We start from the raw sequence: 26,697 nt of genomic DNA, 5'->3' as shown, positions 1-26,697 counted from the left end.
CAAAAGCCAACAGCAACAGGTCAGAAAAAATAGGAGGCAGGAAACAAAAAGATTGGGGATGACCCTGCAAAAGGGCAAAAGTCCAACAGTACCCAACTAAATAAATAATTTGAAAGGGGAAGAAGACTGTCAATGAGGACTGGGCAGCAGGCGTCAGTGCACTCTCAAAGTTAAAAACCAGCTGTCAGTAGTCTAAACTGGGGCAAATATTTGGGGGAATCCTGCAAAAAGCCTGTTTTCGTACAGGCGGGTTTTGTGAAAATGTTATAAAATCCATTATAGCAGTGTAGATAACAAAACTCTAACAATGACTATTGGTCATTTTATCATTATTTATAAACAGTGAAAATGTGGTTTGTATACTTTTCATAACTGAAGTTGGAGGAATAGGTTCTAAGGCAAATGGTTCCTTTAAAATGTACCAAACAAAGCTTCTGAATCCATGTAATTTTTCGGGCTGAAATGCGGGCAAACGTTTTACTTTGCATATTTACAACTAAGCAGCAGTGCATAGCTGTATTTCAAATGTGAACACACCTTTGTATTTTGTTTCCAAAACTCATGCATAAGCAGTGCTGACATGATTCAAACTTTAGAGGGCACAATACAAAAGTATCAAAAAGGTCATGAGAAAATATCCACTACTGGCATTGCTGCAGTCTGAATTTCAAATGAGATAGGACAGGGTTATCTTTTTATGCTTGAAGCCTCCTCCACGATTGCAGATTCTCTGTAGTAGGACAATTACTAATAGAAAAGTTAAACTTGTAATTGGTGAATACCAAATAAATAGTAAACTTACACAAAAGTATAAGTTTACCTTCGGGAATCAGGCCCAGAGTCTGTTAAGCCTCTGCATTACAGAAAAATAGCATGCATGGTAACAGGAATTTTGTGGAACATTTTGATTTACTTTTTCGTATTGTGGAAAACTTTTTTTTGTAGTGGTAATCAATTGTTAACACCTAATGTCACTATTCTAAGTGTCATTTGTAAATGTCGAAAAGTACAGTTCGCAGAATTTCCACATGCATCAGTGCATGCAAATTTGGCCATTTGAATAACCTGTCAGTGCTCCTGACATTCTCGATGTGTATGTCTAACTTACAAATGGAAACTAGTACATGAATCATCCTTGCATGTTCACATACTTTTAAAATAATCTGGAGAGAGTGAAACACTCTTTTCATTGATTTGACATTATCTCAAAGTGCTGATATTTGCATTTTTTGTGTTTTTTTGGTTAACTGTACAGATTAATATGAGACCATGATTCATTTCACCATAGCAGCCTGTACTCATGCGATCACTGAAGCAAACAGCTGTTCTATTTTCTATTATTTTTATTGAATATGTTCTGGTATCAACTGTTATGGGTTTCCAAACCATGCAGTTAGGGTCATAAACATCTCTTCCAAAATGGAAGATAAAATACCTACATTTTCTATTTACGGAATCCTACACATTTCTTTCACAATTCATTTGTAGTAGTTTAATTCTATGACATGATGTTTAATGTACTGATTATATTTTCACTTTAATTTCGTTTTTGAAGGAGCAAGCAATCATGACTTTAAAGAACCAACACCATATTAAAATGAATAATTTGAAATCCAGATTGCACACATATCAGCATGAAGTTGATAAGAAAAACAGCATTTATAAGAGTATGATTAAGGTAAGAGAAAGTGCAGATAGTGACTTCAATATACTGACAGTATATTGTATTGATTAGTGGTGGGCAGAACTTGCAGCGTTTCAGTCCGTGAAATTCCACGGAGTTACAAAAAACTGTGTGAGACTTTGCGAGCAGGCATAATTCGGGCACATTGGACTGCTGTGCTGATTTGTAACACCAGGACCTGTAAAATCAACGTGAAAGGAACCATGCTGTACGCCAGAGGGCAATGTTTATTTCAGCTGCTCAAGTAAACATTTTCTCACACCCCTAGTATTGATGAACTCTGTAAACCTAGGCCCTGATTTAAGAAAAGTGGTGCTGTACTAGGTGCAGCGTCACTTTTCTTTGCCCCTTAATTGCCCACCTAACGCCACCATGTGTGCGCCTTATCTATGGCTCACCATGGCGGTAGTTAGGGAAATTAGCATCAACATTTTTCACACTAGTTCGGAGCTTTGCACGATTAGCCGCAAAAATTTTGACGCTAATCCTGCAAAGCCCATTGAGGCCCATTGAAAACAATAGCATGACTCCTTTTAACGCCTGCTCTGAGCAGGCTTTAATAGTGCCAAAATAAATTACGCAAAACACCATTTCTTCTGCCCCACTAATGGGGGACCGCCCTATTTGCATAAATTATGCCTGGCACAGACATAATGTAGCGCCAAGGGTCACTAAGTGGAGCAATGCATGCATCTTAGCACTTAGTAGATTTGGCGTGGCGATTTTGGCCTCGTTGGGCCACATTAGCGTTTAAAAAATGATGCTAAAGTGGCACAAGGAGGCACTAGGCGCTCTTAAATCAGCCTCTTAGAGAGGTAAAAAGTTGAAGGGTAAGTTATTACTAAGGTTGATACTCAAAGCCATTTGTGACCGTGTATTCAAGATTGGTGCACAACTTAGCGTTTGCAATTCACAGAGGACCACATGTATCATTGGGCTGGTTGCAAATAGTGGGTACAAAGTGAGCACTGACATTTTGCAGTCTGCATGTTAAGATGTGAATTAGGTATTATTTAGTTTCATCTCAAAATATATAATTGTAGATGGTTTCAAAACCTCCTGTCTCATGAATATACATGAAACGTTGCATTTTGTACGAATGACTGTGAATGCAGTGATGGAGGCCATCAAAGGACAATGTCCTTCCCTGTGTTTACACTCCCACCATGTCAATATGCTTTTTGAAGCAACTTGTAGCAGCTGTAAAATCATGTTAAAATATGAGGAAGACGTTGAGGGGAGCATGCATTTGTAAAGGGATGGGACGACCATTCCGATGCATAAATGGCTTTTGTGCATAGCAAATAACTCTTTTACAGATGCAAAGTCTGTGTTTTTGCAATTTGCAGGTTTTGCAATCAAAGAGTGTTTCTACATGAAATGAAAAGTGTCTTCTGAACTGCTTTACTCACATGAAATAGTTCACCAGTTCCTATAATGTTAGATGGGAGTAATGTGCTCCTTGGGTGTGTGGAGTGGACATTCCAGAGTGGGCGATTTTGCACAGTGGGTGAACCCTCACATGTGCAAAACGCAATTCCCTAAGAGGTATACTGTTGTTTTGGGCTTTTCTATATGGACAAAAAATAAGATTGTTAATCTTCTCCAATGAGCTTCTTCACATAGGCATTTTGTAGTATGGAAAGAAGTATTCCTGTAGTACTCTTTTACTTAGTTTTATATGGCTTTGCAAATTGGCCCAAAACCTCTAAAATGAGAATAAAATAGGAATATTCAGGGAATATTCACACACAAATAGTACAAATAAAATAGACTGTGCCTTCTTTGGATTTTACTAATTGAGAGTTCGGTGTTTCAGGGCTTAGTCACAAAGGCACTTAAGAGTATATAAAAGAGTACAGTTGTAGTACAAATTCTCATATTCATACATGCTTTTTTATTTCACTTTTATATTGATGCAAACCAAGATTTCCAATGTTTTATAGACATAGGGCCTCATTACAAGTCTGGTGGTCTAAGGACCGGCATGATGGTGGTGTCCTTCTTGTGGCATTGACGATCCCGTGGTGGGACCGCCAATGTCGTAATAAGGCCCATAGGGCCAGATGTAGGTACAAAAAAATTAGCAACTCGCAATTTGCGAGCATGTGCGACTCGCAATTTGCGTGTCGCTAAGAGGAATGCAGGTACAATTTGCGGGGACAAATTGCGACTCACCGCAGATAGCGAGTCCGCTGTCTGTGAGGTCGCTTTTTGCGACCGCGCAAAAAACTGACTCTCTATTTGCGAGTGGGTGTCGCAAATTGCGATTTTCATGAAAATTAATTGCAGGTGCTGCAGAACACTCCAGAAACCACTCCAGAACACTCTGGAAACACTTCCTGGCACATGATGATGACATCACAGCCAGGAAGTTTACAAATACACCTGGGAGGAGGGAGGACCACCCCCTTTTTAACTGCTGCACAGCTAACAGAGCAACAGCAACCATGGCTGACACTCCCGAAAGAGGAAACTGAAATTTGCTGAGAAGGAGCTGGAGGTGCTCACAGAGGAATGCTGTCAGCACCATGATGAGCTATTTGGGAAGGCAGCCCTAAATGTGCCAGACTCTACCAAAAAAAGAATTCGGCAGGAAATTCAGGAGAAGGTGAACTCCCTGGGGGTCAGCCACAGGAGTGTCGATGAGATAAAGAAAAGGTGGTATGACCTCCGCTCCCGGACCAAGGAGAGGGTGTCAGAAAGGCTCCGGGAGATGAGAGGCACAGGAGGGGGACCATCATCCATACCACCACCCACACCCCTGGAGGAAAGGGTGGAGGAGACCCTGGAGCAGGAGGCTGTAACAGGATTCGGAGATCTGGACACCTCTGAGCCCAGAACATCAACCGGTGAGTACCATGTGATATGCCTGTACCCCCATCAATGCCATACCCCCACCCACCATGTACACAGGGGCATGCACAACCAAGATAGCTCCATTTCAGAGTTGCAGATACCAGCATGATGCATTATGGGCAATGTAGTCAAGTAGGCAGTTAATAGGCAAATGTTTATTAGGAAGTGTGCAACAGATAGTAGACACTGACAGTCTTTTCCCCATGTCCCACAGGTCTCCCACAAGACCCCACCACCAGCCACAGCAGCTAGGTGCCAACGGTCAGCCAGCCCCATGAGGAAACTACATGAGCAGCCACCACCCCCTCTATGACAACACCCGCTGCAACAGTGGTTTCGGAGGCTGCACCAGCAACAGCCAGGAGTGCCACAGCACATCTCACAGGGCATCCACCGCTGCACAGGCGACGCAGGATGAGGAGAGTAGGGCTGCAGGCAGAGTCAGGGCATCCGTCCACCACACTGACAGAGGCACAACTTCTACGTGGTCAGCGCCTGCAGAATCAAATGTTAGGGCGGATTAGTGGGGTTCTGCACCGCTTCGTAAGGAGCAATGAAAACAGCATGCAGCAGCTTCATGCACAACTGGACCTAATAGGCAACAACACTGGTGACCTTGCCCTATCCATGCGTGAACTGGTGGCTGAACTGCTGACACAGAGCGAGGGCGCGTGGCGCAGGGACCGCCAGCTGCTCCAAAGGCTGGACAGGATGGCCTCCTCAATTTGCAGACTGGCAGTGAACACTACTGGGCTGTCAAGGAGAACAGTCGGCCTCCAGGTGGAAAAGGGCCACTTTGCAGGTGATGTGGCAAGGGGCCTGGGCCGGATCACCCATGTGATCGACTTCATGGAGGCACAGCAGGTGTCAAGGGGTACAGGGGACACCCCACAAGACAGCGAGGAGGGCTCCACTGTGAGCAGTGTCTCTGCTGGTGACACCAGGGTGCTCCGGAGTGGGAGTACGAGGCAGAGCACTGCTGAGCAACCTGGGACCAGCCAGGCTGGCAGAGGCCACCGTAGGCAATAAACTAAACACTGTCCCTGATGTTGTGGCACATGATGGCAATGTACCCCATGCCAGGTTGGCTTTTTGAAGTCCCTGAACAGTTTTTCATTGTAAATAGTTCGGTTTCTGCACATATTAAATAATTTTTTTGTTCCACTTAACAAATGGAGTGTTTGTTCAATTGGTGAGTATGGTAGAAGTTGGCACGTACTTTCCAAAGTATTGTGTTGTGATGTGTTCCCGTCTCAGTCTGCCTTGATTGGCGATGCTCTTATCTCCATGATGGCGATGTGGTTGCTCTTGCTCTTCATCCTCAGAATCCAGTCTGCAGGGGTGAGAGGTAGCCCACGTAGTGTGGCAATGTTGTGCAGGATAGCGCATGCCACAACTATTTTAAATGCCGTTATGGGGGTATACTGGAGGGCACCTCCACTTCGGTGAAGGCACCTGAACCGTGCTTTCAGCAATCCAAAGGTTCGTTCAATCAGGTTCCTGGTCCTCTTATGTGCACTGTTGTATCGCCTCTCACATTCATTGCTGGGTGTTAAGTACAGAGTCATTATCCATGGCCGTAGTGCATATGCACTGTCACCTGTTGGGCACAAAAAGTACACTGTTAGAAAGTCCTGGTTGGTGTGCACATTGATCTGTGTGCATGTCTACAAGGTGTATGCAGCTCTACCTAGGAGGTATCCGTCTCCAAACTCCCCACGTTCCAGGCGTTGGTGTATTCCACTGTGCCTAAAAATGTAGGAGTCATGAGTACTGCCTGGAAATTTCGCTCCAATGTCAGTGATGACATAATGGGCGTCACATACAACCTGAATATTGAGTGAGTGGGTACACTTTCTGTTGCGGAACAGATATTCCAGGTTTGCAGGAGGGCATATTTGAATATGTGTCCCATTTACACACCCTATGACATGGGGAAAGTTGGCAATCCGGTAAATGTCCAGCTTGGTACTGTTAATTTCTGCCTCATTCCTGGGTAGGTATATGTATTGGGACATGTGTGTGAGTAAGGCATCTAGGAATGCCCTGAGGAACCTTGGTAGTGCACTTTGGGATACTCCACCTGCCACAGCAATGACCCCCTGATAGCTCCCCGAGGCCAAGAGGTGCAGTGAGCATAGCACTTGCACATGCGTAGGGATGGCGCAGCCGCGCAGAGTCTGGCGTTCTAGCTGTGGTTTGAGTAATTCAATTAAGTCTAGTATAGCTGCGCTGCTAAGTCTGTATTTATCATAGATTTCTTCCTCAGTTTGCTGGAAAAGAGTCTGCCTTGTTCTGTAAATCTTCTCCTGTCTCTGGCTCCTCCTCCTCCTCTGATGGGCTGCGTGGGCTCTCCTCCTCACTGCTATCAGGTATATCTCCGCCATCTTGAGTAACCCAGATGCCTTCTGGGTCTCCTTTTATACTTTGGTAATGGTTACCACCTGCTCTGAGTTAGTGGTAAATGGGACATGCAAACTGGGCTTTTTGCGACTAGTCGCAATTTGTGAGTTGCAATTGCATATGGTTTGCGACTCGCAAATTGCGACTTCCTATTTGCGGGTCGCAAAATGGGGTCGGAAATGGGATTTTTACATCCCATTTCCGATTTTGCCGAGTTGCAAATAGCGATTCGGGCCATTTGCGACTCGCAAACGTTTGCTACATCTGGCTCTTAGACTCTAAGGCCCGTATTTATACTTGACACAAAAGCAGCGCAAACTCACAAAATACAATTGTATTTTGTGAGTTTGCGATGCTTTTGCATTAAAACATGACGCAAATGCAGCGCTAAAAAAGTATAAATACGGGCCTAAATGTCATGTTTTGAGGATCGTATTTTTGTAAAGGAGATTTTGTATGGCGAAAGAAGAAGTCAAAAACAAGAGATGGGACCAGAAAGGCAATGGCAGCTCGAGCTGCTCGACATGAGTCAGGGAAAAGAACCCTGAATCTGGATGTTTCTTTTCTCCAGATTTTACACGATTTGTGTTTTGCTAAATAAATGCAAAATTAGCTGTGAAGCTGATCCCCACATTTTTCCTGACATTTGCCACTATAAAAGCAGAGAAACCTTGCAGTCAGTTAAAACCGTTGCATAGGTCAAGGAAATGTTCTATAGAACTGTCAACATATTGTCTATGTTGACTAATCTTGTGAGTCACTTAAAAAAAGAACTTAAATAATGAAACTTCACTTGTTATTTAAAAAGTATGTCGACAACTACAATGGTTTATATTTTTTGTCAATTATTCTATATAAACATTTTAATGTGTATGCTTCATCATATATATATATGTATATATATATATATATGTACACACACACAGATATATACACATATATTTGACAAAATGTTGAAAAAAGTCAATATATTTATATGTTTTTTTAACTCCACTTTATTGCCAATTTTAAAATTGTTTTTATTACAGCACCTTATAACTCATTTCAAGTAATTTGGCATACAATGAAAATTGTTTACATAAACCCTTACTCGTTACAACTCTCTTGTATACTGTAATTTTAATGCTGTCTGTGCCTAATTTAGAAAGAACATCTGCAACACAGCACAGCTATAGTAAGCACTATTTTTCTCTCTCTCTCTCTGTGCTGGTGCACTGTAGGCTGCTTTTCACTAGTTCACACATCCTTGCAACATAGTGTAAGACTGTGTGTGATGTGAAGCATAGGTTTTGTATTGGAATCAGGCCCTTCCAGTACAATATACTGTGACTTGACATATTTTACCACTTTTATAGCTTTGCATGTGTGATGTAGAGTACAGCATACAAGCATTTTAAATTAGAAAAGTTTGGGCGAAGTAAATATTTTTTCTAATGTTACACTTGCCTCAAGCAGGTGTATATTTTAGTCACAAATCTCCTGTCAACTTCAGTAGATAGATTTTGTGGTCAAAAACCTGTAGCTGGTTGCATGAGATTGCTCATGTACCACCCATTGTATGCCCCACTGATGCAAAGTACTGCTAAGTAGTGCAAAGAGTTACTTTGTGCTACTTTGACGCTACTTTACAGTGCAACACATTTTGGGCTGGAAAGTAAATTGCAAAATCAACATTTTGCCTGGTGTGCATTGCAAAAGGATTGCAAACTGATGTAAAGTATTGATAAATTTGCCCCCCTGCCATCATAGTTACCATCTCATCTTGTTCTTTAAATTGATGAAACAAGAGAGATACTTTTTTTTTGGTAGGAATAAGGTTGGAGCTCACAGCCATTCAGATGCTGCAGCTTTTCAAATTAAATAATTGTTGGGTCATTCTGTGTTTGTATTGTGTATACTTTATATGGAGTTGGTGGCATTTGGGGGTGTGTACTTTATCTGTTTGTGTTTACTGTCTCCTGCAGTGCATGGATGGAGGAGGCTTATCTACTTGTCGAAGGCAAGTGAAATTTCATATTAAAATGATTTCTGTTCTTCTCCTGGCCAGCTAAGCTACTGAGGGACCTTGGCCCACTGAAATATCTTCCAAACTCAAGCTCCAGTCAGCTGGGTATTGTGCATATATTCCCAAAATGACACGATCATTGTGCAGAAATTCCCAAAATCAAGTTGTCGTCTTCTGACAGGCATAGTCTAGCTCCTACTGCAAGCGATCATTTTCTCAAGTCATTGCAGCAGTTTCACAAAGGATTCCTGCACATCAGCCAGACAGGTTGGAAAGTAGCAACTCAGCAGGGCCATGATCTTACTGAAATATTCTTTCCTGCTCTGATGTAGAAGCCCCCTCATAGCACAGACATGAACAAAATAATGGCTTAAGTGTTAGTCTTCCTCTGGTAGCCAAAGTGCATCTCACAGTCATTGTACAGTTTTTCTTGGCTACAAAGTCTAGTGTCACAGGTCAAGGCAGTATTGACTGATCATGTTCGTTTGTGAATTATAGATCAAAAACAATTCTCCATTTGCTGCCATTTCCTAGAAGACCACAAATAATTCTGGAAGACAGGCTTGGGTGAGTTTCACTCAGGCAGTATGGTACCAGAATATTGCAACCAAATATTGTTGGATAGAAATATTGAAACCTAAGTATATTTTGCCATTCTACTGTCCCACTAGAGTTCACAATGAAGGATGTACACCTAATTGCACAATATGTTTGTAGGGGACTAAGAAACACTATTTATGTTTGATGATATTTTAGTAACAATATTATAACGCACCACTTACGGCAAAGCAACAGGCTAGTGACCTCACACAATTCTGCTGTTAGAGAAGGTTTGGAATGGCTGGCCTGTAAGTGAGTTGTGTCAGGCTGGAAATACCCAGCCTTCCCAAAGGATAGTCATCATCCATTGCACACAGTGTCAAAATGGAACCACAATGTTCCACACATCAACACACACCTTTCATATATGCCCACGCATGATGAAAGCAAACCAATCAGTGGGGACTTGATAGATCTTTAAGTAAACAATGTCAGTAGGCCTCCTCCACTTGAAGGTATAGAAAGAAAGGTTGTGACCTTCTACTACAAAACCACTACCATCAATTCCACTTACAAGATGGTTTGGGTTGAAGAGGCAGTAGCAACTTTAGAGGGGAGTACACATAGGGTGACTGACCACTTAAGAACTGCATGGATGGCAAGCAGCAACAAAAAAGATGTTGCTCTTCCAATGGGTTTGCATGATAGTTAGGTTTACTAGTGAACAATTAAGGGCTAGCTAGTGAAAAAATGGACACAGCACTAATGTACATCTTTTCTAAACTGTGCAACAGATTTTCATCCAAGTGCCTTTAGTTCTAAAATTGACAAGTTTTTGGCGGGTGGGAACAGATGCAGGAAGCCAAGTACATAGGTCTTTAGGGATGGCTTCTGGGCAGCAAGATGCCTTAATGGTCTTTTCAGATGGAGTAGCCCACTGAGTTATCCCAAAAGTAATAAAAAGATGAAAAACGATTACATTTTAATCACAGTATTTGCTACAAAAATGCTGCAATAACTACAATTGTGTGCCACAAAATGTCCATTTTTATGCTGCAAAATTCTTAATGCCTCAAAATCCTGGAGGGTCTATCTAGAGTTGCCTACAAGCATATGTGAGATGGTTGTGGAGGAGGTACCCATGAAAGCCGACTGAGGCAGTAAAAGCATTTGGGGCAAAGTAAAGTGCCGAGAGCTGAAGACAACTTTTGGCTAGAAAAAAAAGCCATCATTGGAAAAACTAAGATCCTGCAATGAAAACTGGGGAGCACTGTAGGGAGAAGAAATAAAAAATAGAACCACACACCTCATCTTCTTTTGTGGATTCTACTCGCCAGCAGTACAGGTTGCTGCACTTCTTCATGAACATGTCTCAGCCTCCACCTGATTAGCTTTCCTGGGTCAGCCACCTATTGTTAAGACAAGATGAAATAAATTATTCATGTGCATGGTGTTTGATCATCGGTAGACCCTGCTGCCAGCTGTAACATTGAACCAGACATCTTTTGTTTAAAAAAAATACACATAAAAGAAAAATTGTTGTACAAAACTATGTGGAACATGCTGTAAGGTGTGAGTGCTGTGTTACCAAATACATTTTATCTTCTGCTGAGCATTCCTTTGATCTAAAGTGATCGTTTCTGAAAAACATTTTCCTCCCACTCTTTATGGCTACTTGCCCCCAACCTTGATACTCCTTTCCTATCTTGTTTATTCCTGCTCCTTCCATCATATCCAGCTAACCATCTAATATGCAATAAACCTTTTTGGGACAGCTCTTTCTAGTCACAAGGCTCCTTCCTTGTTCCTATAAGCAGGGTCACTGGAATTATGCAGCAGTAGAGGACTAAATTATGTGGCGAGAAAAAGCAAATCATTTGGCACAATGCAACACATTTTGTTATAGTACTACTTCCTTATTTTATCATTTTTACACAGATTTACCCTGTCTGGACAAAGGTTCTCCTCACTAGTACCATTTTATCACACAGACATAGCAATATGCAAAAGAAAGGGGACAAGTCATCCTTTGCCAAGGGCCTTCCACTACTTGGAAACGTGTTCACTGCATTTTTAGTAACCATTTATTCATTTGAGCTGGAAGCAACATTGTTTGTTAACCTCTGCAGATTATATAGCAGGTGATATATTATGTGGAAAATGTGGCAAATCTACAGGTATGTGGAAAACACAGTGGCGGTAAAATAACATCATTTCAGTGGGCCTGTTTATAAGCAATTAACATTTATGGTAAAATGAACCACTGCATCTAAATCAGTAACTTGTCTTTGTTTAAAAGCTTACTATTTGTGGCTTAAACCAGGGATTGTTTGTAAGAGTAATTTTATTTAATTCTGAGTTGTTAGTGAAGTAGTAATATATATTTTAGGGGTTTGTGATGTCAACTATTGTATGTTAATAACTATTGTTGTGATATGTACCCTGGTGGTTAAGAGACTATGGGGGTCATTCTGACCCCGGCGGGTGCCGCCCGCCGGGCGGAAACCACCCAAACACCGCCCCGCGGTCAAATGACCGCAGGGACTATTCTAACTTTCCCGCTGGGCCGGCGGGCGATCTTCAAAAGATCGCCCGCCGGCCCAGCGGGAAAGCCCCAGCAAAGATGAAGCCGGCTCCGAATGGAGCCGGCGGATTTGCTGGGGTGCGACGGGTGCAGTTGCACCCGTCGCGATTTTCATTGTCTGCCAAGCAGACACTGAAAATCTTAATCTGGCCCTGTTAGGGGGCCCCACGACACCCGTTCCCTCCAGCCTCTTCCTGGCGGTGTAAACCGCCAGGAACAGGCTGGCGGGAAGGGGGTCGGAATCCCCATGGCGGCGCTGCTTGCAGCGCCGGCATGGAGGATTCCTTTGGCCAGGGGAAAACCGCCGGGAAACCGCCGGTTTCCCTTTTCTGACCGCGGCTTTACCGCCGCGGTCAGAATTGGCCAGGAAGCACCGCCAGCCTGTTGGCGGTGCTTCCGTGGTCATTGGCCCTGGCGGTCAATGACCGCCAGGGTCAGAATGACCCCCTATTCTTCCAATCAATGATCATGTGGGTGAGGGTCTTTCACTCTATGATTTGTATCTTCATGGTTGACTGGATGATAGTTGTGCTTTTTTGATACCTGGGTTGGCTGAATTTATGTGTTTTATGACTGATAGTGTCATAGATGTCCATGCTAGCCTAGCTTCCCAGACCTCCAGACAAAAAAAAAATGAATTGCTTACAATACCCTAGATTTTCTCACTCCCCAGATTAATGCATCCAGCTTTTCATGTAAAGCATATATGTTAGATCTGTGTATGGCAACAGCAAGCACTCAGAAGTAGTACAAAAGCTGAGCAAAATAATCAGCTTCATTGCAGCCACTCTGGCCATCCAGGAAATGCGGTCCATTTTGAACCTTGCTAGATGCCATAGAATGTTGCTCTTAATAAGGGGCTACTTGGCTCCTAAATGTTTGGCTAATGGGCCAATAAAAGTCATCCCAAAATTCCTAATCAATTGTCAAGCTGATCTAAATGGTAATGAAGACTGTAATCTTCACACTCGATTTTCCAGAAGGATGATTTAAGGCTCTCCGATTAATCGAGGTTGATTTTAAAGCCTGAGGCACCCTCAAACTGTTCTAAACCCCATATATATACTTTTTTAGCAGCGCATTTGTGTAATTTTTTGACGCAAAAGCGACACAGACTTACAAAATACAGTAAAAAAGCGGCGCAAATGGGGCGCTATAAAAGTACATATAAGGACCTAAGTGCGCATCTGCATCAGCATCTGCATTCAACACTGGTGCACAAATGGCAAATTAGCATTTGAAATCCACAAAAGCCCTAATGTATCATTAGGAAAGTCGTAAACAGTGGGTGCAAATTGAGTACTGACTTTATGCAACCTACCTGATTGCTACGATGTGACTAAAGTATTAATTAATCATGTTGCAAAAGGTATACTTGTACTTGGTTGCGAAACTTCCCTGCCTCATCAGCATAAATGAGACAAGCTGTACTGTGTGACCTTCTACGAATGACTGCTAATGCAGTGATTGATGCTGAAAGGGACAGCAAACGTCCCTCCCTGTGTTCACATCCCTATCATGTCGAATTGCTTTTTGAAGCAACTTGTGTATGTAGGAGCTGTAAAAAACATGTTGAAATATGGTGAAGACATTTAAGGGAGCATGCATTTGTAAAGGGTTGGGAAGACCGTTCTGATGCATAAATGGCCTTTGCCCATAGCAAATAACTCTATCACAAACGCAAAACCTGTGTTTTTGTAATTAGCAGGCTTTATGACAACAAAAGTGTTTTGTATGTGAGGCCCAAAATTCACTGCAAACCGATTAACTCTAATGGGATAGTGCACCATTTCCTGTAATGTTATGTGAGCGTTGTAACATCCTCTCCAGCCTGTGTACCCGCCATTAAATACGCCATACACAGAACAATGTATTACACGCCTTCCTTTCACTGCGTATAACCGCAAACTCAAGACTCTAAACCTGCATTCACTTCACCACATTCTAACAAATGCCACAGCTCTACTTAGTTCTTCAGGAGCAAAAGGGTTCCTTCATTCATACTCACACAACACTACATCTCCCCCTCTTTTAAATAAAAATCTTAATTTTTTGTACAAACATATACACAATCATAGCTCTTCTACAAGCCTTCTTGATGCTTTGATTGTTCATCCTAATCATGTCTTCAGGACCTGGGAATCATAAACAGGAGTGTTTATGATCTGCGTTGGCGATGTAGAAGCAACGGCAATATGGGGTTTTCCAATCATCGTTTCTGAACCAGTCTCTACGTTGAAATCTGTATATGACGAGTGACCTGTCTGAAATGTGATGAATCTCACGTTGAGCAGCCACCATGTGACCTTTGCTTCTTATGACATAGAAAGGCTCGGCATCAAATGGAACATGTGACATATTTTCTCGGCTGATGGACGAGCACTCAATCTCCTCTTGTGAAGAAGATGTCTGTTGCATGTTGTCTCTTGTTTGCATAGGCCTTCATTTTCTTTTTACAATCCAAATCTTTGTCCAGGTTTCTTCTTCAGTTCTCTGTCTTGTGTTGGCCCATTAGGTAACTTGGTTGTCACTGCTCTCCCAAACATCACCATTGCAGGGCTTTTATCTGCGGTCGAGTGAGGAGTCAAACGGTAAGCTTGTAGGGTAGAATTCAAGACAGTCTTGAGGTCGAGCTTTTCTAAGCTGTTATGTTGAACGTTTTGGTATTGGTCCCATAGTCCTACGACCAGCACAAGCTGAGTTATGGGCAAAAACACGAATCAAATGAAAGACCCCACAGTACATTATGGGACGAATTTCCTGATTGCAGTGAATATTGACATTGTCTCTCCTGCTGTGCTGGGGAGAGCCGCTCTGCGGTTTTCCCTTTGTTTTATCTTTTTAAAGGCCACCTCATACCATGTTTCCCCTTTGTATTTTTGAAAAGAGGGGCGCCAGATCCCATCCTGGCACCTGAGAGCTGGCTGTCATTGGAGGACAGCATGGGGAGCCCACACAGGACTGCCCTTGCTGGCTCCTCACACGGCCCACACTCCTGCATATGCCGGTGGGAGACGACAATCCTTCTTTGTGTCTGCCTTCTTCAGCGGGAAGATGGCCAGGTATGTGCAGGGTTGGCTTCCTCCCATGGGTCAGGGCCCTGGGCCCCTGCAGTTTCTGCAGTGCCAGGGCTCAGGGTCCTGGGCCTCTATGGTTTCTGCAGTGCCGCTATGCATTCTGTAGCGCTGGGGTCTGGGGATGGGATCCCAGGCCCTTTTTTCAGAAGTCCACCTGGGGTCCCTCGGCAATACGGGAACATGGGAAGGGGGCCCCACACACACCTTCTCCCCCAATGTGAGAAAGCAGCTTTCTTGTGCCCTGGTCCACCTCAGGGGAGATCAGTCACACAGCAGTGGAGCCCCACAAGCAAAGAGGGAAGAAATTAGGTCAAAGTTCACCAACATTTTAAATGCCATAACTCTGACCCTGTTCGGCCGATTTGGACAATCCTGGGTTCATTTTACTCTTGATCTCTATCCAGCAGGGGCAGTTGCAACAACTCCCCTCACCTCAAAAGTGGTGTAGACTTCCAAAAGCTGGTCTTTCTGGTTCCCTATGCCAGTTCTCTTTTGTAGATTTGTTGGCGGGTGCAGAAAAGTCCAGGGCTTCCCCCACCTGGTTCTCAAGGGGACTAAGGGAGCCAGCCTCACTGGCCCTTGGCGAGACCCTCCAGTCCTGGTGTCAACTGGACAGAGTCCTGGGACCTGAGTAGGATCAGGGGTTCCTACTTCCAGTTCTTCATGGCAGTCCCAGGATCCAGCAGCACAGTAGTTGGAAAATCCACAGGCAAGAGAGAGCCTTACCCTTGTGCAAGAGTTTATAAAGGGGAAAGGAAGGCACCCTTAGCCAATCTTGTGGTGCCACATAAACCTCTCCACCCCTGTCCCAACCCTCATGCACAGCATGTTGGGACAATCAAAGATGGTGTCATCAAGGAGCCACTGGTCTCATCAGTTCCTGGGGTCTCAGTTCCACCCCTCGCTGACATCACTGCCAGGGAATTGTACACTAGAATTCCAAAGGCGGCCCCCCCACTGGTTTGGCTCCAGTTATCTGGGTACTCTCCTTTGTTCAGTGGACTTGGGCAGGTCCATCCGTGGTGCAGTGTGACAGCTGGGTGATTGTTACAGAGCATTCTGCCCGTGCCCTTTCCTCCTCAGGAAAGTAGTAGTACTAATTGCTCCTTTTGTGTGGGGGGGGCCTTTGTTCCCATTGCTGGAGAAAATCTAATTAATGGACACAGCAGGGTGACAACAGGCCTGGGCTCTGATCCAGAGCTGAGCCAAGAAAATATGGAAGCTCTGAATGACCCACAAGATGTACAGTTATCATTTTGGAAGTCATATATTTGGTTTTCTAGCACAGGTTACACTCTAATTCACAACGTCATTGGTCTCAGGCCAAGGAAAAGGGATCCTACACTCTAAGGTAGTTCCCTCCCTATGTGTATAATGGAGTGTCACTATAGTTAAAACAGTAAAGCACACTGCCTTTCCCTAATAGTGTACGCTATCCTCATGAGGTCTATCCCAGGTGAATGCCTATGCCTGCAGAGTTCCCACTGCGCCAAGCTACCTGTGGCTGTAACCGGGCTGAGCACTACAGTATTCTCCCATGCGCAGCCTGCATATTTGTGCACATATGTGTGCACACGTGTTCATGTGTAACCAACCAAGTGCCACTTACCCTTGCTGCATCGCAGCGGCCTTATCTTGAAAGGCGGACACTGCTGGTGAACATGCGCAGTCCATTTACTGTGTGATTACCGTTGGTGAGACACGGTAATGAGGATCACCCATAGTAAAAAGTCCAAAAACCAGGTGTTAAAAAGGCAAAAAAGCTGGGCGTATTCCTGGGGCAGAATCTAGTGCAACATTGAGTTAGATGTTTCAGGGTTGTGTCAGAAAGGCTTGCATCAGTATATTAAAGAGGTCTCCTGTGGTACTAGTTCACACACTCTTAAATGCTTTTTATACAACTCTCATATGTTGATGGAATCTAAGAGTGTAGGTTTACAATGTTGTGAGGTTTACATTTCTGTAAAGTGGTCTTTTAAAGAAGTCAAGAACAGGAAATGGACCTAGAAAGGCAATGACAGGTTGAACTTTTCGGAATTAACCAAAGGATGAACCTGCATATGTTAGTGGGTAGCAAATTACCCATGAAGGCTAACCGAAGCAGAAAGGTCCCTGGAATCAAAGTAAAGTAAAAGGGAACAACCTGAAGACAGCTTTGGGCAAGAGAAAGCCCACTGGTGGGAAGGCAAATATCCAGCAAGGAAACCTGAGGAGCATGGTGGATCACAACCGCCTTTTCTTCTGTGGATTGTACTCACCAGAAGTACATTTGAGTACACCAATTTTATCAGGTTTTGGTGCTGATCACAATTCCAGATTGGTCTGACTCTACCAGCGATCAGGGGTATTTATCTAGCCTTGAAGCCAGTACCCTGGTAAAGATTTCGGCATCAATACTAATAGGAGCTATTGACCGATAAGGAACGTATTATTTGAGGTCCTTTCCATGCTTTTGAATCAGTGGGAGATCAGTCTCTGTCGTAGTGTAGGGCCCACATTGCCCCCCTAAAATATTGAACAAGGCTGTCGGTGACTCATTAAAAGATTTGCAAAGTTTCTGTTAAACCTGTGGGAAAAAACATCAGGAGATTTGTTAATCTTAAGGGAGTCTATAGCCTCCTTCACCTTGGCCTCCTAAATCCATCAATATCAACCCGTTGGTACTTTGCAAGGCTTGCAAGTCAGCTGACTTCTATGTTTTGCCCCCTCAATTTTGCTTTCCTCACCTTTGATAAAAGCCTCAAAATGCATCCAACTTACCTACCTCATCACGTCTAAGCCCTCCTCCTGCCCTTAACGTCTTCTGTATGTGTCCTATTTTGTAGGGGTACAGAAATGCCTGTTTACCTCATCACTCCCACTTTTTGCTGGATTTTATTGCTGGTGTATGGACTTTGACCACTAGGGCACTGCTGTTCTGTGCCCATTGTATGTGTTCTGATCCATAAAAAACATTTTGAATAGGCTAATTCCAGTCTTACATAATTAACTTACGAAAATGTATCTAGTACATAGTATAAGGTGTACCCATGCCTGTAAGTCAAATATTACTAGTGGACTGCAGCACCTATTTTGCCACTACTAAAGTGACAGTACAAAGCATGTCTTCAGTCCTGCTCCTGTTTCCTGAATGTGCAGATTCAAAACTGAAAATACTTATTTTGTCAGAGATGAACATAACTTTTTGAAACTTGTAAGTCACCCCTAAGGTAGGCCATAGATGCCCATAGTGCAGGTTGCATAGCATCTTAAAAGTAGGATTTGTGTACTTAAGTTTTACAAGTCCTGGCAATGAAAATCTCCAAAGTCGTTTTTCACTGTAGGAAAGTTGGCTGTCACATAGTAAAGTATTGGTTTACATTATAACACCTTATAGTGCATAACCTCAGTGACAATAGCTAGAGTAATGGTTCAGAGACCCTCAGCTGGTGTTAGAGTGTACTCTTTCCCCATGGACACTTAAAAACTTTTTTGTAAGTTTTTGCTACGAGAACCAGAGCCTACCAATGGACCGCTCTGAGTCACAGATGCTCACGTTGAACTGCCAGTGGGAGTCAACTTGCTGGTTTGCTCTGAAAGAATTCTGACTTACAAAAATGTTTCTAAGTCCGAATGTAGAGGGACGTCACCAGGACCAATGCAGAGTACCACCCCGATAATACCTTGTTGGGCCATGACTTTTGGATTTGACCCGCTCAGTTTTCATGCCTCCGACATCGAGAGCCTCAAACTTCCAAGGCTCACACTGAGGTCCTGTCATCGAGCCTCTCTTCAGATCCAGACTGCACCCTCACCCACCACCGACCTTGCTGGTGAGGACTCTGCTCCAGAAAAGCAACTAAGGGAAAGATTTAAGAGCCCCTAGCGCCTTCTTGTGCCACATTAGCGTTCTTTTTTTTTTACGTTAATGTGGCCCCAAGAGGCCACAATTGCAGTGCCAAACTTACAAAGTGGCACAATGCATGCATCACATCACTTTGTAATCCTTTGTGCTACATTATGCCTGCATCAGGAAGAATTATGCAAAGGGGGCGTTCCCCCATTGGGGGGGCGACAAAATGGTGCAAATTAATCTAAGAGATCTCTCTGCGTGATTTTGTTTCAGCACTTTTAACGCCTGCTCTGAGAAGGCATTAAAAGGAGGCACACCATTGTTTACAATGGGCCTGAATGGGCTTTGCAGGATTAGCATCAATATTTGTTTTTGGTTCGAAAAGATTTTTATTCTTTTAAATTTAACAAAAAAAAGGATTACAGCATTCTGTACATACATTGCTTGTCTTAGGCAATGTAAAAAAGTAAATAAATGTGATCAAAGTTCTGTATACATACATGTGTAATTTTGTATTAAATTGGGTATAGAAAAACAAAGAGAAGCTAACATAAAGGAGAGCTAGAAACATGAAGAGAGAAGATAAAGAAATAGAGTAGGATACGGCATGATGTTGCTGTGAGATATCGATTACTGAATGTGATAGAAGGGTTGAGGGTTTAATTCACTTGGGTGTCATTTGGAATAAGGTCTAGAAAATAGTTCATGGTGGTATGTTGGAAGCAAAAAATCTATCCATGGAGCCCCATATATTTTGTGAGTGTGTTTTCCACAGAGAATATTGGAGAGCAGTCCGCAGATTTGAATTATCCAGTTTAACCATGATGCAAAAACTGCTTTGTTTATAGATTTCCAATTAGCGGTAACAGATTTGATCGCTGCTGTGAGCAGAAGGTCAAAACATAGGCGGTCCGATTCAGTTTTGATATTAGGATCTAGAAAGCTGGTGATTAAGTATGAGAAACTGTTTTCTGGCTTAATATGGAATAGTTTGGAGATTAAAAAAAAGACTTCAGTCAGATGAGGTAGGTCTCCTTTCTTCTCCTGGCAGTTCCAACAAGTAGGTGTATCTGCTATGTGTATTGTGTGTAGGCGTGAAGGCGTCCAATAAGTATTATGTAATATTAAAAATTTGGTTTGCGAGAGTATAGGGGTAATATGTCACTGATCTCAAAATTTTTGTCCAATCTGGATCCGTAATTACAGATTTAGAGTGGTCGTTCCAGAATTTTAGAGTCTTTCTAAAATGATTTATAGCTTGTGGTTGAAAAAAAATGGTAAAATCTAGATACCTTGTGACCATGTCTGGAGATTTTTAAAAGTAAAGAAAGGACTGGAGGGTCATTGTGGAGAGAGTGAGACTTAGACAGTGCTACTTTAATTTTAAGGAAGTCATATAATTCCTGGTCCTCAATATGATATTTTTCTCATAGATTTGAAAAGGTAAAAGGATTGGAGAGCTTGCCTAATTGTTTGGGGTAGTAAATACCTTTGGTTATCCATGATTGCCAGTGAAGAGTCAGACCTTTATACTTCATATTTGGGTTGTGCCAAAGGGAAGCAAGGTTGGAGGATTTCAGTTTAGCCTGCAGTCAGTTATCAATTAAAAGTAGTGTGTGCTTGGTATTCATAAGGATATATTTAGAGTATGGTATGTGCTTGTCAGTAGATGTGAGTAGAGTTGCTGGGTCTAGATTTCCTAAAATTGCTTTTTCCACTTTAAGCCATATTGGAGTGTAGTTTATTGGGGGTGAGAGCCAATAGGTGCCTTGTTTGGCAAGAAAATCTGATTGGTAATTTTTAAAGTTAGGATGTTTGAGGCCACCCACGTTTTTGGGGAGTCTTAATTAGTGTAGGGCTATTCTAGGCCTTTTTCCTTGCCATACAAAGTTATTAATCATTTTATCTAGTTTATGGTGGAAGTCATCATATGAGTGATAAGGGGATCATACTTATTAGGTAGTTAACCACGGGGGACATCATCATTTTTATCGTTTCGATGCAACCCCATCAGGTGATACATTTTGGTGACAAACCAAATGTTAGATTTTTTGAAGGATTAGGTGCTTGTTATGATTCAGAGTGTCAATTAAATCCGACCCAAACTCTATTCTCAAGTACTTTATGTAGTTTGGTTGCCAGAGTAGTCCTGAATCTCCTATCAAGGTTTTAGAACCTTACAGGTTCAGTGATTTCACCTTGGATTTGTCTCTATTTAGTTGGTATCCTGAGACATGTGAATAGTGGCCATGAGCGCCTGTATGGATGAGTGAGGGTCGTCAGAAAGGATTAAAATGTCATCTGCGTAGGCTGCCAATTTGATTGTTTTTCCCTAAAACTTCATTCCTGATATTTGAGGGTGACTATTAGTGTGTAATAATAATGGTTTGAGTACTACTGTAGTAGAAAAAAGGAGGGCGAAAGTGGGCAACCCTTTATTGTGCCTTTTTCAAGGTTAAAAGGCATGGATACCAGGCCATTTATGGAGATAGGTGCTCTGGGGTTATTATACATGGCCATGATCATTTTTATGAAGTCATCTCCAAGGTTAAAAGATCTAAGGGACTGCTCTAAGAATGTCCAAGAGACTTTATCAAAAGCCTTCTTGGCGACCAAGGCTATAGCTACGGATGCTGAAGGTAAATTTCTGGCTCTTTCTATGACGTGGCATATTAGGCGAGTATTATCATTGGCCATCCTGTTCTTTAAACACCCTACCTGGGAATTACTAATTAACTTTGGTAGGTAAAGATTAAGGAGGTCTTTATGACCCCTGCGGTGAGTGTTAATGTGGCAGTAGTGGCCGCCACATTATGAGAATGGCGGGCTGGCTGCAGCAAACCTGCCACCTCTCCACTCATACCGCCATGGCTGTATCAGCCGCTGGGCCGGAGATGTCTATCTCCAGTCCGGCGGCCAGCACAGTACCGCCGGCAGCAAAATGAGCCTGCCTACCACCATGGTTTTTGTGGCGTTCATCACTGATATAAAACAGTTGAGTATGTGTATAATGTCTGCTTTTACAATAAATTAGATTAATCCAATAGTTGCTATGTATGTAGTGAACAAAACACCTACTGTTTATAGTCTTATGAGATGAATTCCTAGAAGTACTATGTTGGATGAAGTAGTGTAGGTCTAGTGTTAGAGTCGTATTTGTAACAACCCTACGCTGCCCAGCAAATAAGTGTGAACAAGAGAAAGGTGGAAGAGGAAAGAAGAAAGGAAGATGAATAATAAAAAACGAAAGAAGAAAAAATAATAACAACACCCTCCCTACCCCTACCCCTATGTTCTCCCCCCCCCAACATTCTTTAAACACCATGGAATGGGCGACAAAAGCAGAGCGGACATCCCTTGTGGCAACGCGGAATATACATTGTGATAAGCACTTCGTATGCCTCTATTGTAGATGCTTTTCAGAGGAAAGCTCACATAAGTTTATCTATATCTGAGTCTTGGAACGTTATCAAAAATTGGATACATGGATGGCACATGTGTTGGGAAGGATGTAGTATAACTAGCAAAACGTGGCAAAGTGGAACTATTGCTTATAACTTGTACAATACGTTATACAATCCAAATGTAAGCAAATCAAGCAGAATATATAGGCACATATACTGTCAATTAACAAGAGCATAACTATGGTAGACAATGAGTGAGTATGAACAAACCCTGACAGGCAATGTGATAAGAAAACCAGTAGGTGATTGAGTTTCACCAATTAAATCACAGACCAGACATTTCCTAATTATTTTAACAATTCACCTTTGTTGAATAGAAAAGGGAAGCAAACAGTACAACAAGTGAACTTTAAGTATGATCTTAGGGGAAAAAAAATATCCTTTTTAAGAGGAAACATTGTAAATAAGGAGGTACCCTACAGATTGCTAAAAGCATTCAAAGGCCTCAATGTCAATTAGATTAGCGCACTTTCTGGAAACAAGAGTTAGGTTTTCCTTTTGCATCACAGGGCGCTAGCAACGTCCATGTCTTGTCCCGTTAGCTCATCTAGATAAGATTTTAAAGCAGTGTGATCATCGAAGATTTGATGTTTTCCGTCCATGATGATTCAGAATTTTGCCAGACATGCAAAAGAAAATTACATTTTCATTTCTCGGAATCTATCACGTAGGGCCAAGAAACCTTTCCTTGTATCTACAGTCATTTTGGAAATGTCCTGTGAAATTTAGATATTAGATCCATTCCAGTTAATGTGATTATTTTTGTGTATGTAGCGCAAGACTGCTTTGGCATGTTAGAACCGCAGAGGTTTGCAAACTATTGGTCTGGGTTTGTTCAGAGATCCATAGGAGCGTTTAAATGTTGTGACCCTATGTGCTCTTTCCAGTTCAAATTTGTTGTCAAATTCGAGGCTTGTAACTAGAGGTAACCAATATTCAAGGAAGGAAATGCACTAGTTTGTGGGAAGTGGGCTCATTACTTTCGAATCCTTCAGGAACTCCAAAAATTCTCGGGATACCTCTCCTATTTCAGTCCTCCAAGTCCACAATGGCTTTTTACATAGATTTTGGTATTGATTGTAAGAAGAGAAGGTCCTTGGTAGATTTGTTTTTGATGTCTTCCAGGTCATTGATTCTTTGTTCTGCCTCTAATATTTTATTGTTGACAGTGTTAATATCCGCCCTGATGGCCGTTAACTCAAGCTGCGTAGAGTCCGTGTTTATTTTTGTAGATTTAACGAGGTCATGCACTTCCTTCAGCTTTTTGAGGATCACATCAATCGTACTGCTTATATCAGCCTTGCTTTTAATCAGTGAATCCGGAAAGGTTGGTTCCACTTTGGAACGTTTAACGTGCGGTTTAGGTTCCTTTGCAGCCATGTTAAGTTCCTCTATTTCAAAGTGAAGGAATGGATTACTGTGTCATTTTAGTAGAAAATAGCGAACACTTTTTGAAACTTGAATTTATTCAGTTATGACATTCCTTTTGCATCATAGGGCGCTAGCAACGTCCATGTCTTGTCCCGTTAGCTCATCTAGATAAGATTTTAAAGCAGTGTGATCATCGAAGATTTGATGTTTTCCGTCCATGATGATTCAGAATTTTGCCAGACATGCAAAAGAAAATTACATTTTCATTTCTCGGAATCTATCACGTAGGGCCAAGAAACCTTTCCTTGTATCTACAGTCATTTTGGAAATGTCCTGTGAAATTTAGATATTAGATCCATTCCAGTTAATGTGATTATTTTTGTGTATGTAGCGCAAGACTGCTTTGGCATGTTAGAACCGCAGAGGTTTGCAAACTATTGGTCTGGGTTTGTTCAGAGATCCATAGGAGCGTTTAAATGTTGTGACCCTATGTGCTCTTTCCAGTTCAAATTTGTTGTCAAATTCGAGGCTTGTAACTAGAGGTAACCAATATTCAAGGAAGGAAATGCACTAGTTTGTGGGAAGTGGGCTCATTACTTTCGAATCCTTCAGGAACTCCAAAAATTCTCGGGATACCTCTCTTATTTCAGTCCTCCAAGTCCACAATGGCTTTTTACATAGATTTTGGTATTGATTGTAAGAAGAGAAGGTCCTTGGTAGATTTGTTTTTGATGTCTTCCAGGTCATTGATTCTTTGTTCTGCCTCTAATATTTTATTGTTGACAGTGTTAATATCCGCCCTGATGGCCGTTAACTCAAGCTGCGTAGAGTCCGTGTTTATTTTTGTAGATTTAACGAGGTCATGCACTTCCTTCAGCTTTTTGAGGATCACATCAATCATACTGCTTATATCAGCCTTGCTTTTAATCAGTGAATCCGGAAAGGTTGGTTCCACTTTGGAACGTTTAACGTGCGGTTTAGGTTCCTTTGCAGCCATGTTAAGTTCCTCTATTTCAAAGTGAAGGAATGGATTACTGTGTCATTTTAGTAGAAAATAGCGAACACTTTTTGAAACTTTAATTTATTCCGTTATGACATTCAACAAAGGTTCCTGGCCTTGTATTGCATTCACAGCAGGTCTAGGGAAGAAGAGTTCTGAAGTTATAGGATTGCGAGATTAAGCTGTGATCACTCGTCTATTTAGACATGTTTATCAGGAGACAAGTTCACTGGAATGAGCAAAACGTTTATTTTATTCGCAGATGTTACACATCTTTTTGAAACTAGCAAACAGGAAAAATATTCTCAGTTACAGCATGGGCGCTCAGGCAAATAGAGTTTGGGTGAGCATTTTGTTTTCTTCACACATTCGTTGAAGCCTGCAAAACTTGTGAATAAACACATCCATTACTTGCCAGGAACAGCCCCAGTTTTGCAGCATTGTTCAAAAGATTTCAAGGGATTTCCCATTTCAGCGTGGGCGCCATTTTAAGGTCAGGCAGATCGAATTTGGGTGACCAATGTGTTTTCTTCACACATTCGGTGAAACATACAAAACTGGAGAGTAAGCACATCTACTTCTTGCCAAGATCAGTGCAAGCTAGTCAAACTTTGTTCAAAAGATTTCAGTTGAATCTGCTTTTCAGCATGGGTACCAATTGAAGGTCAGGAAAATTGAGTTTGAGTGACCAGGTTGTTGTCTTCATACATTCGGTGAAACTTGCAAAACCGGTAAATAAATGCATCCATTACTTGCCACGAACAGCACAGGTTGTACAAGCATTGTTCAAAAGATTTCAATTGATTTTCCATTTCAGCATTGGTGCCATTTTAAGGTCAGGCAGATCGGGTTTGAGTGAGCAATTTGTCTTCTTCACACATTCAGTAAAACTTGCAAAACTGGTGAGTAAATGCACCTATTTCTTGCCATGATCAGCGCAAGCTGTGCAAGCATAGATCCAAAGATTATACTCAGTTCAATTCAGTCCAACAGTGCGCCAAGCTCGGGAATGGGCCGCCGCCATTTTAGGAAGTGCATGTTGTTTAGAACGAAAGGAGACAAAAACAATTAAAACATTAGATTAGTTCTGACCTTATGTCTGATCATTACATGTGTGGCAGGAGTCTTTCCAAAATTGGAAAAATATATTTGTTGAGTGAGCAACAGAAATGATCGAAAGTTTCTCAGCATCGCCGGGAGAGACGGAGTCAGGCTCCCAATGCGCTTCTCCGTCCAAGCCACGACACTAGCATCAACATTTTTGATGGTAATCCCCCATATCTCTGAACTAGTGTCAAAAACGTTGACGCTAGTTCCCTAACTACCGCCATGGTGTGTTGTATCTTAGATACGGCACACACATGGTGGTGTTAGTGCGAGCTAAGGGGCGCAAGAAAAGTAGCGCTGCACTGGGTGCAGCACCACTTTTCTTAAATCAGGCCCTAAGTCAGAAGGTAAACTTTTTACTGGGACATACCTGGTCCCTGATGGCACCTTTACTCTATTGTGGTCAGCCTTAACATTTGACTTTGACCCGGTTTAGCATTATCCGATTTCTGCTGGTTGCTCTTTGTGCTTTTGTGCACTAGAATCACCAAAAATTTTGAACATCATATCTGTGGTTCCTTACATCAAATTTCTTTAATTTTTGCTATGTATTTGTTCATTCAACTTTACCCTATTGCTATAAATTGGAGCTGGATTTGTATTGTGTTGTGGTTTTTCTTTTTAGTTTTTAACTGTTTTGGTACTGATATGTTCTTTTTACATTTCTCCTAAGTTAAGTCTACTCTGGGCTCCAGCTACCAAAGGTTGAGCTCAGATTTAAATTGCTGAGACCTCACTTGACCTAGTATGAAATTGTGACATTTTTGCTTA

General features: G+C 42.2%; 1 protein-coding gene across 1 annotated transcript in view; it reads left to right on the top strand.

Moving 5' to 3' along the window:
- LOC138302051 (myosin-6-like) overlaps positions 1-26,697 on the top strand; it is a 530,412-nt gene that overhangs the window by 390,976 nt on the left and 112,739 nt on the right. Inside the window, exon 8 of the mRNA XM_069242473.1 lies at positions 1,556-1,678. Coding sequence (XP_069098574.1) covers positions 1,556-1,678 — 123 coding nt within the window. The remainder of the gene's footprint in view (positions 1-1,555; positions 1,679-26,697) is intronic.

This window comes from Pleurodeles waltl, chromosome 1_1 (genome assembly GCF_031143425.1).
Source record: "Pleurodeles waltl isolate 20211129_DDA chromosome 1_1, aPleWal1.hap1.20221129, whole genome shotgun sequence".
Lineage (NCBI taxonomy): Eukaryota > Metazoa > Chordata > Amphibia > Caudata > Salamandridae > Pleurodeles > Pleurodeles waltl.
This window is presented reverse-complemented; position numbering and strand designations above follow the sequence as displayed.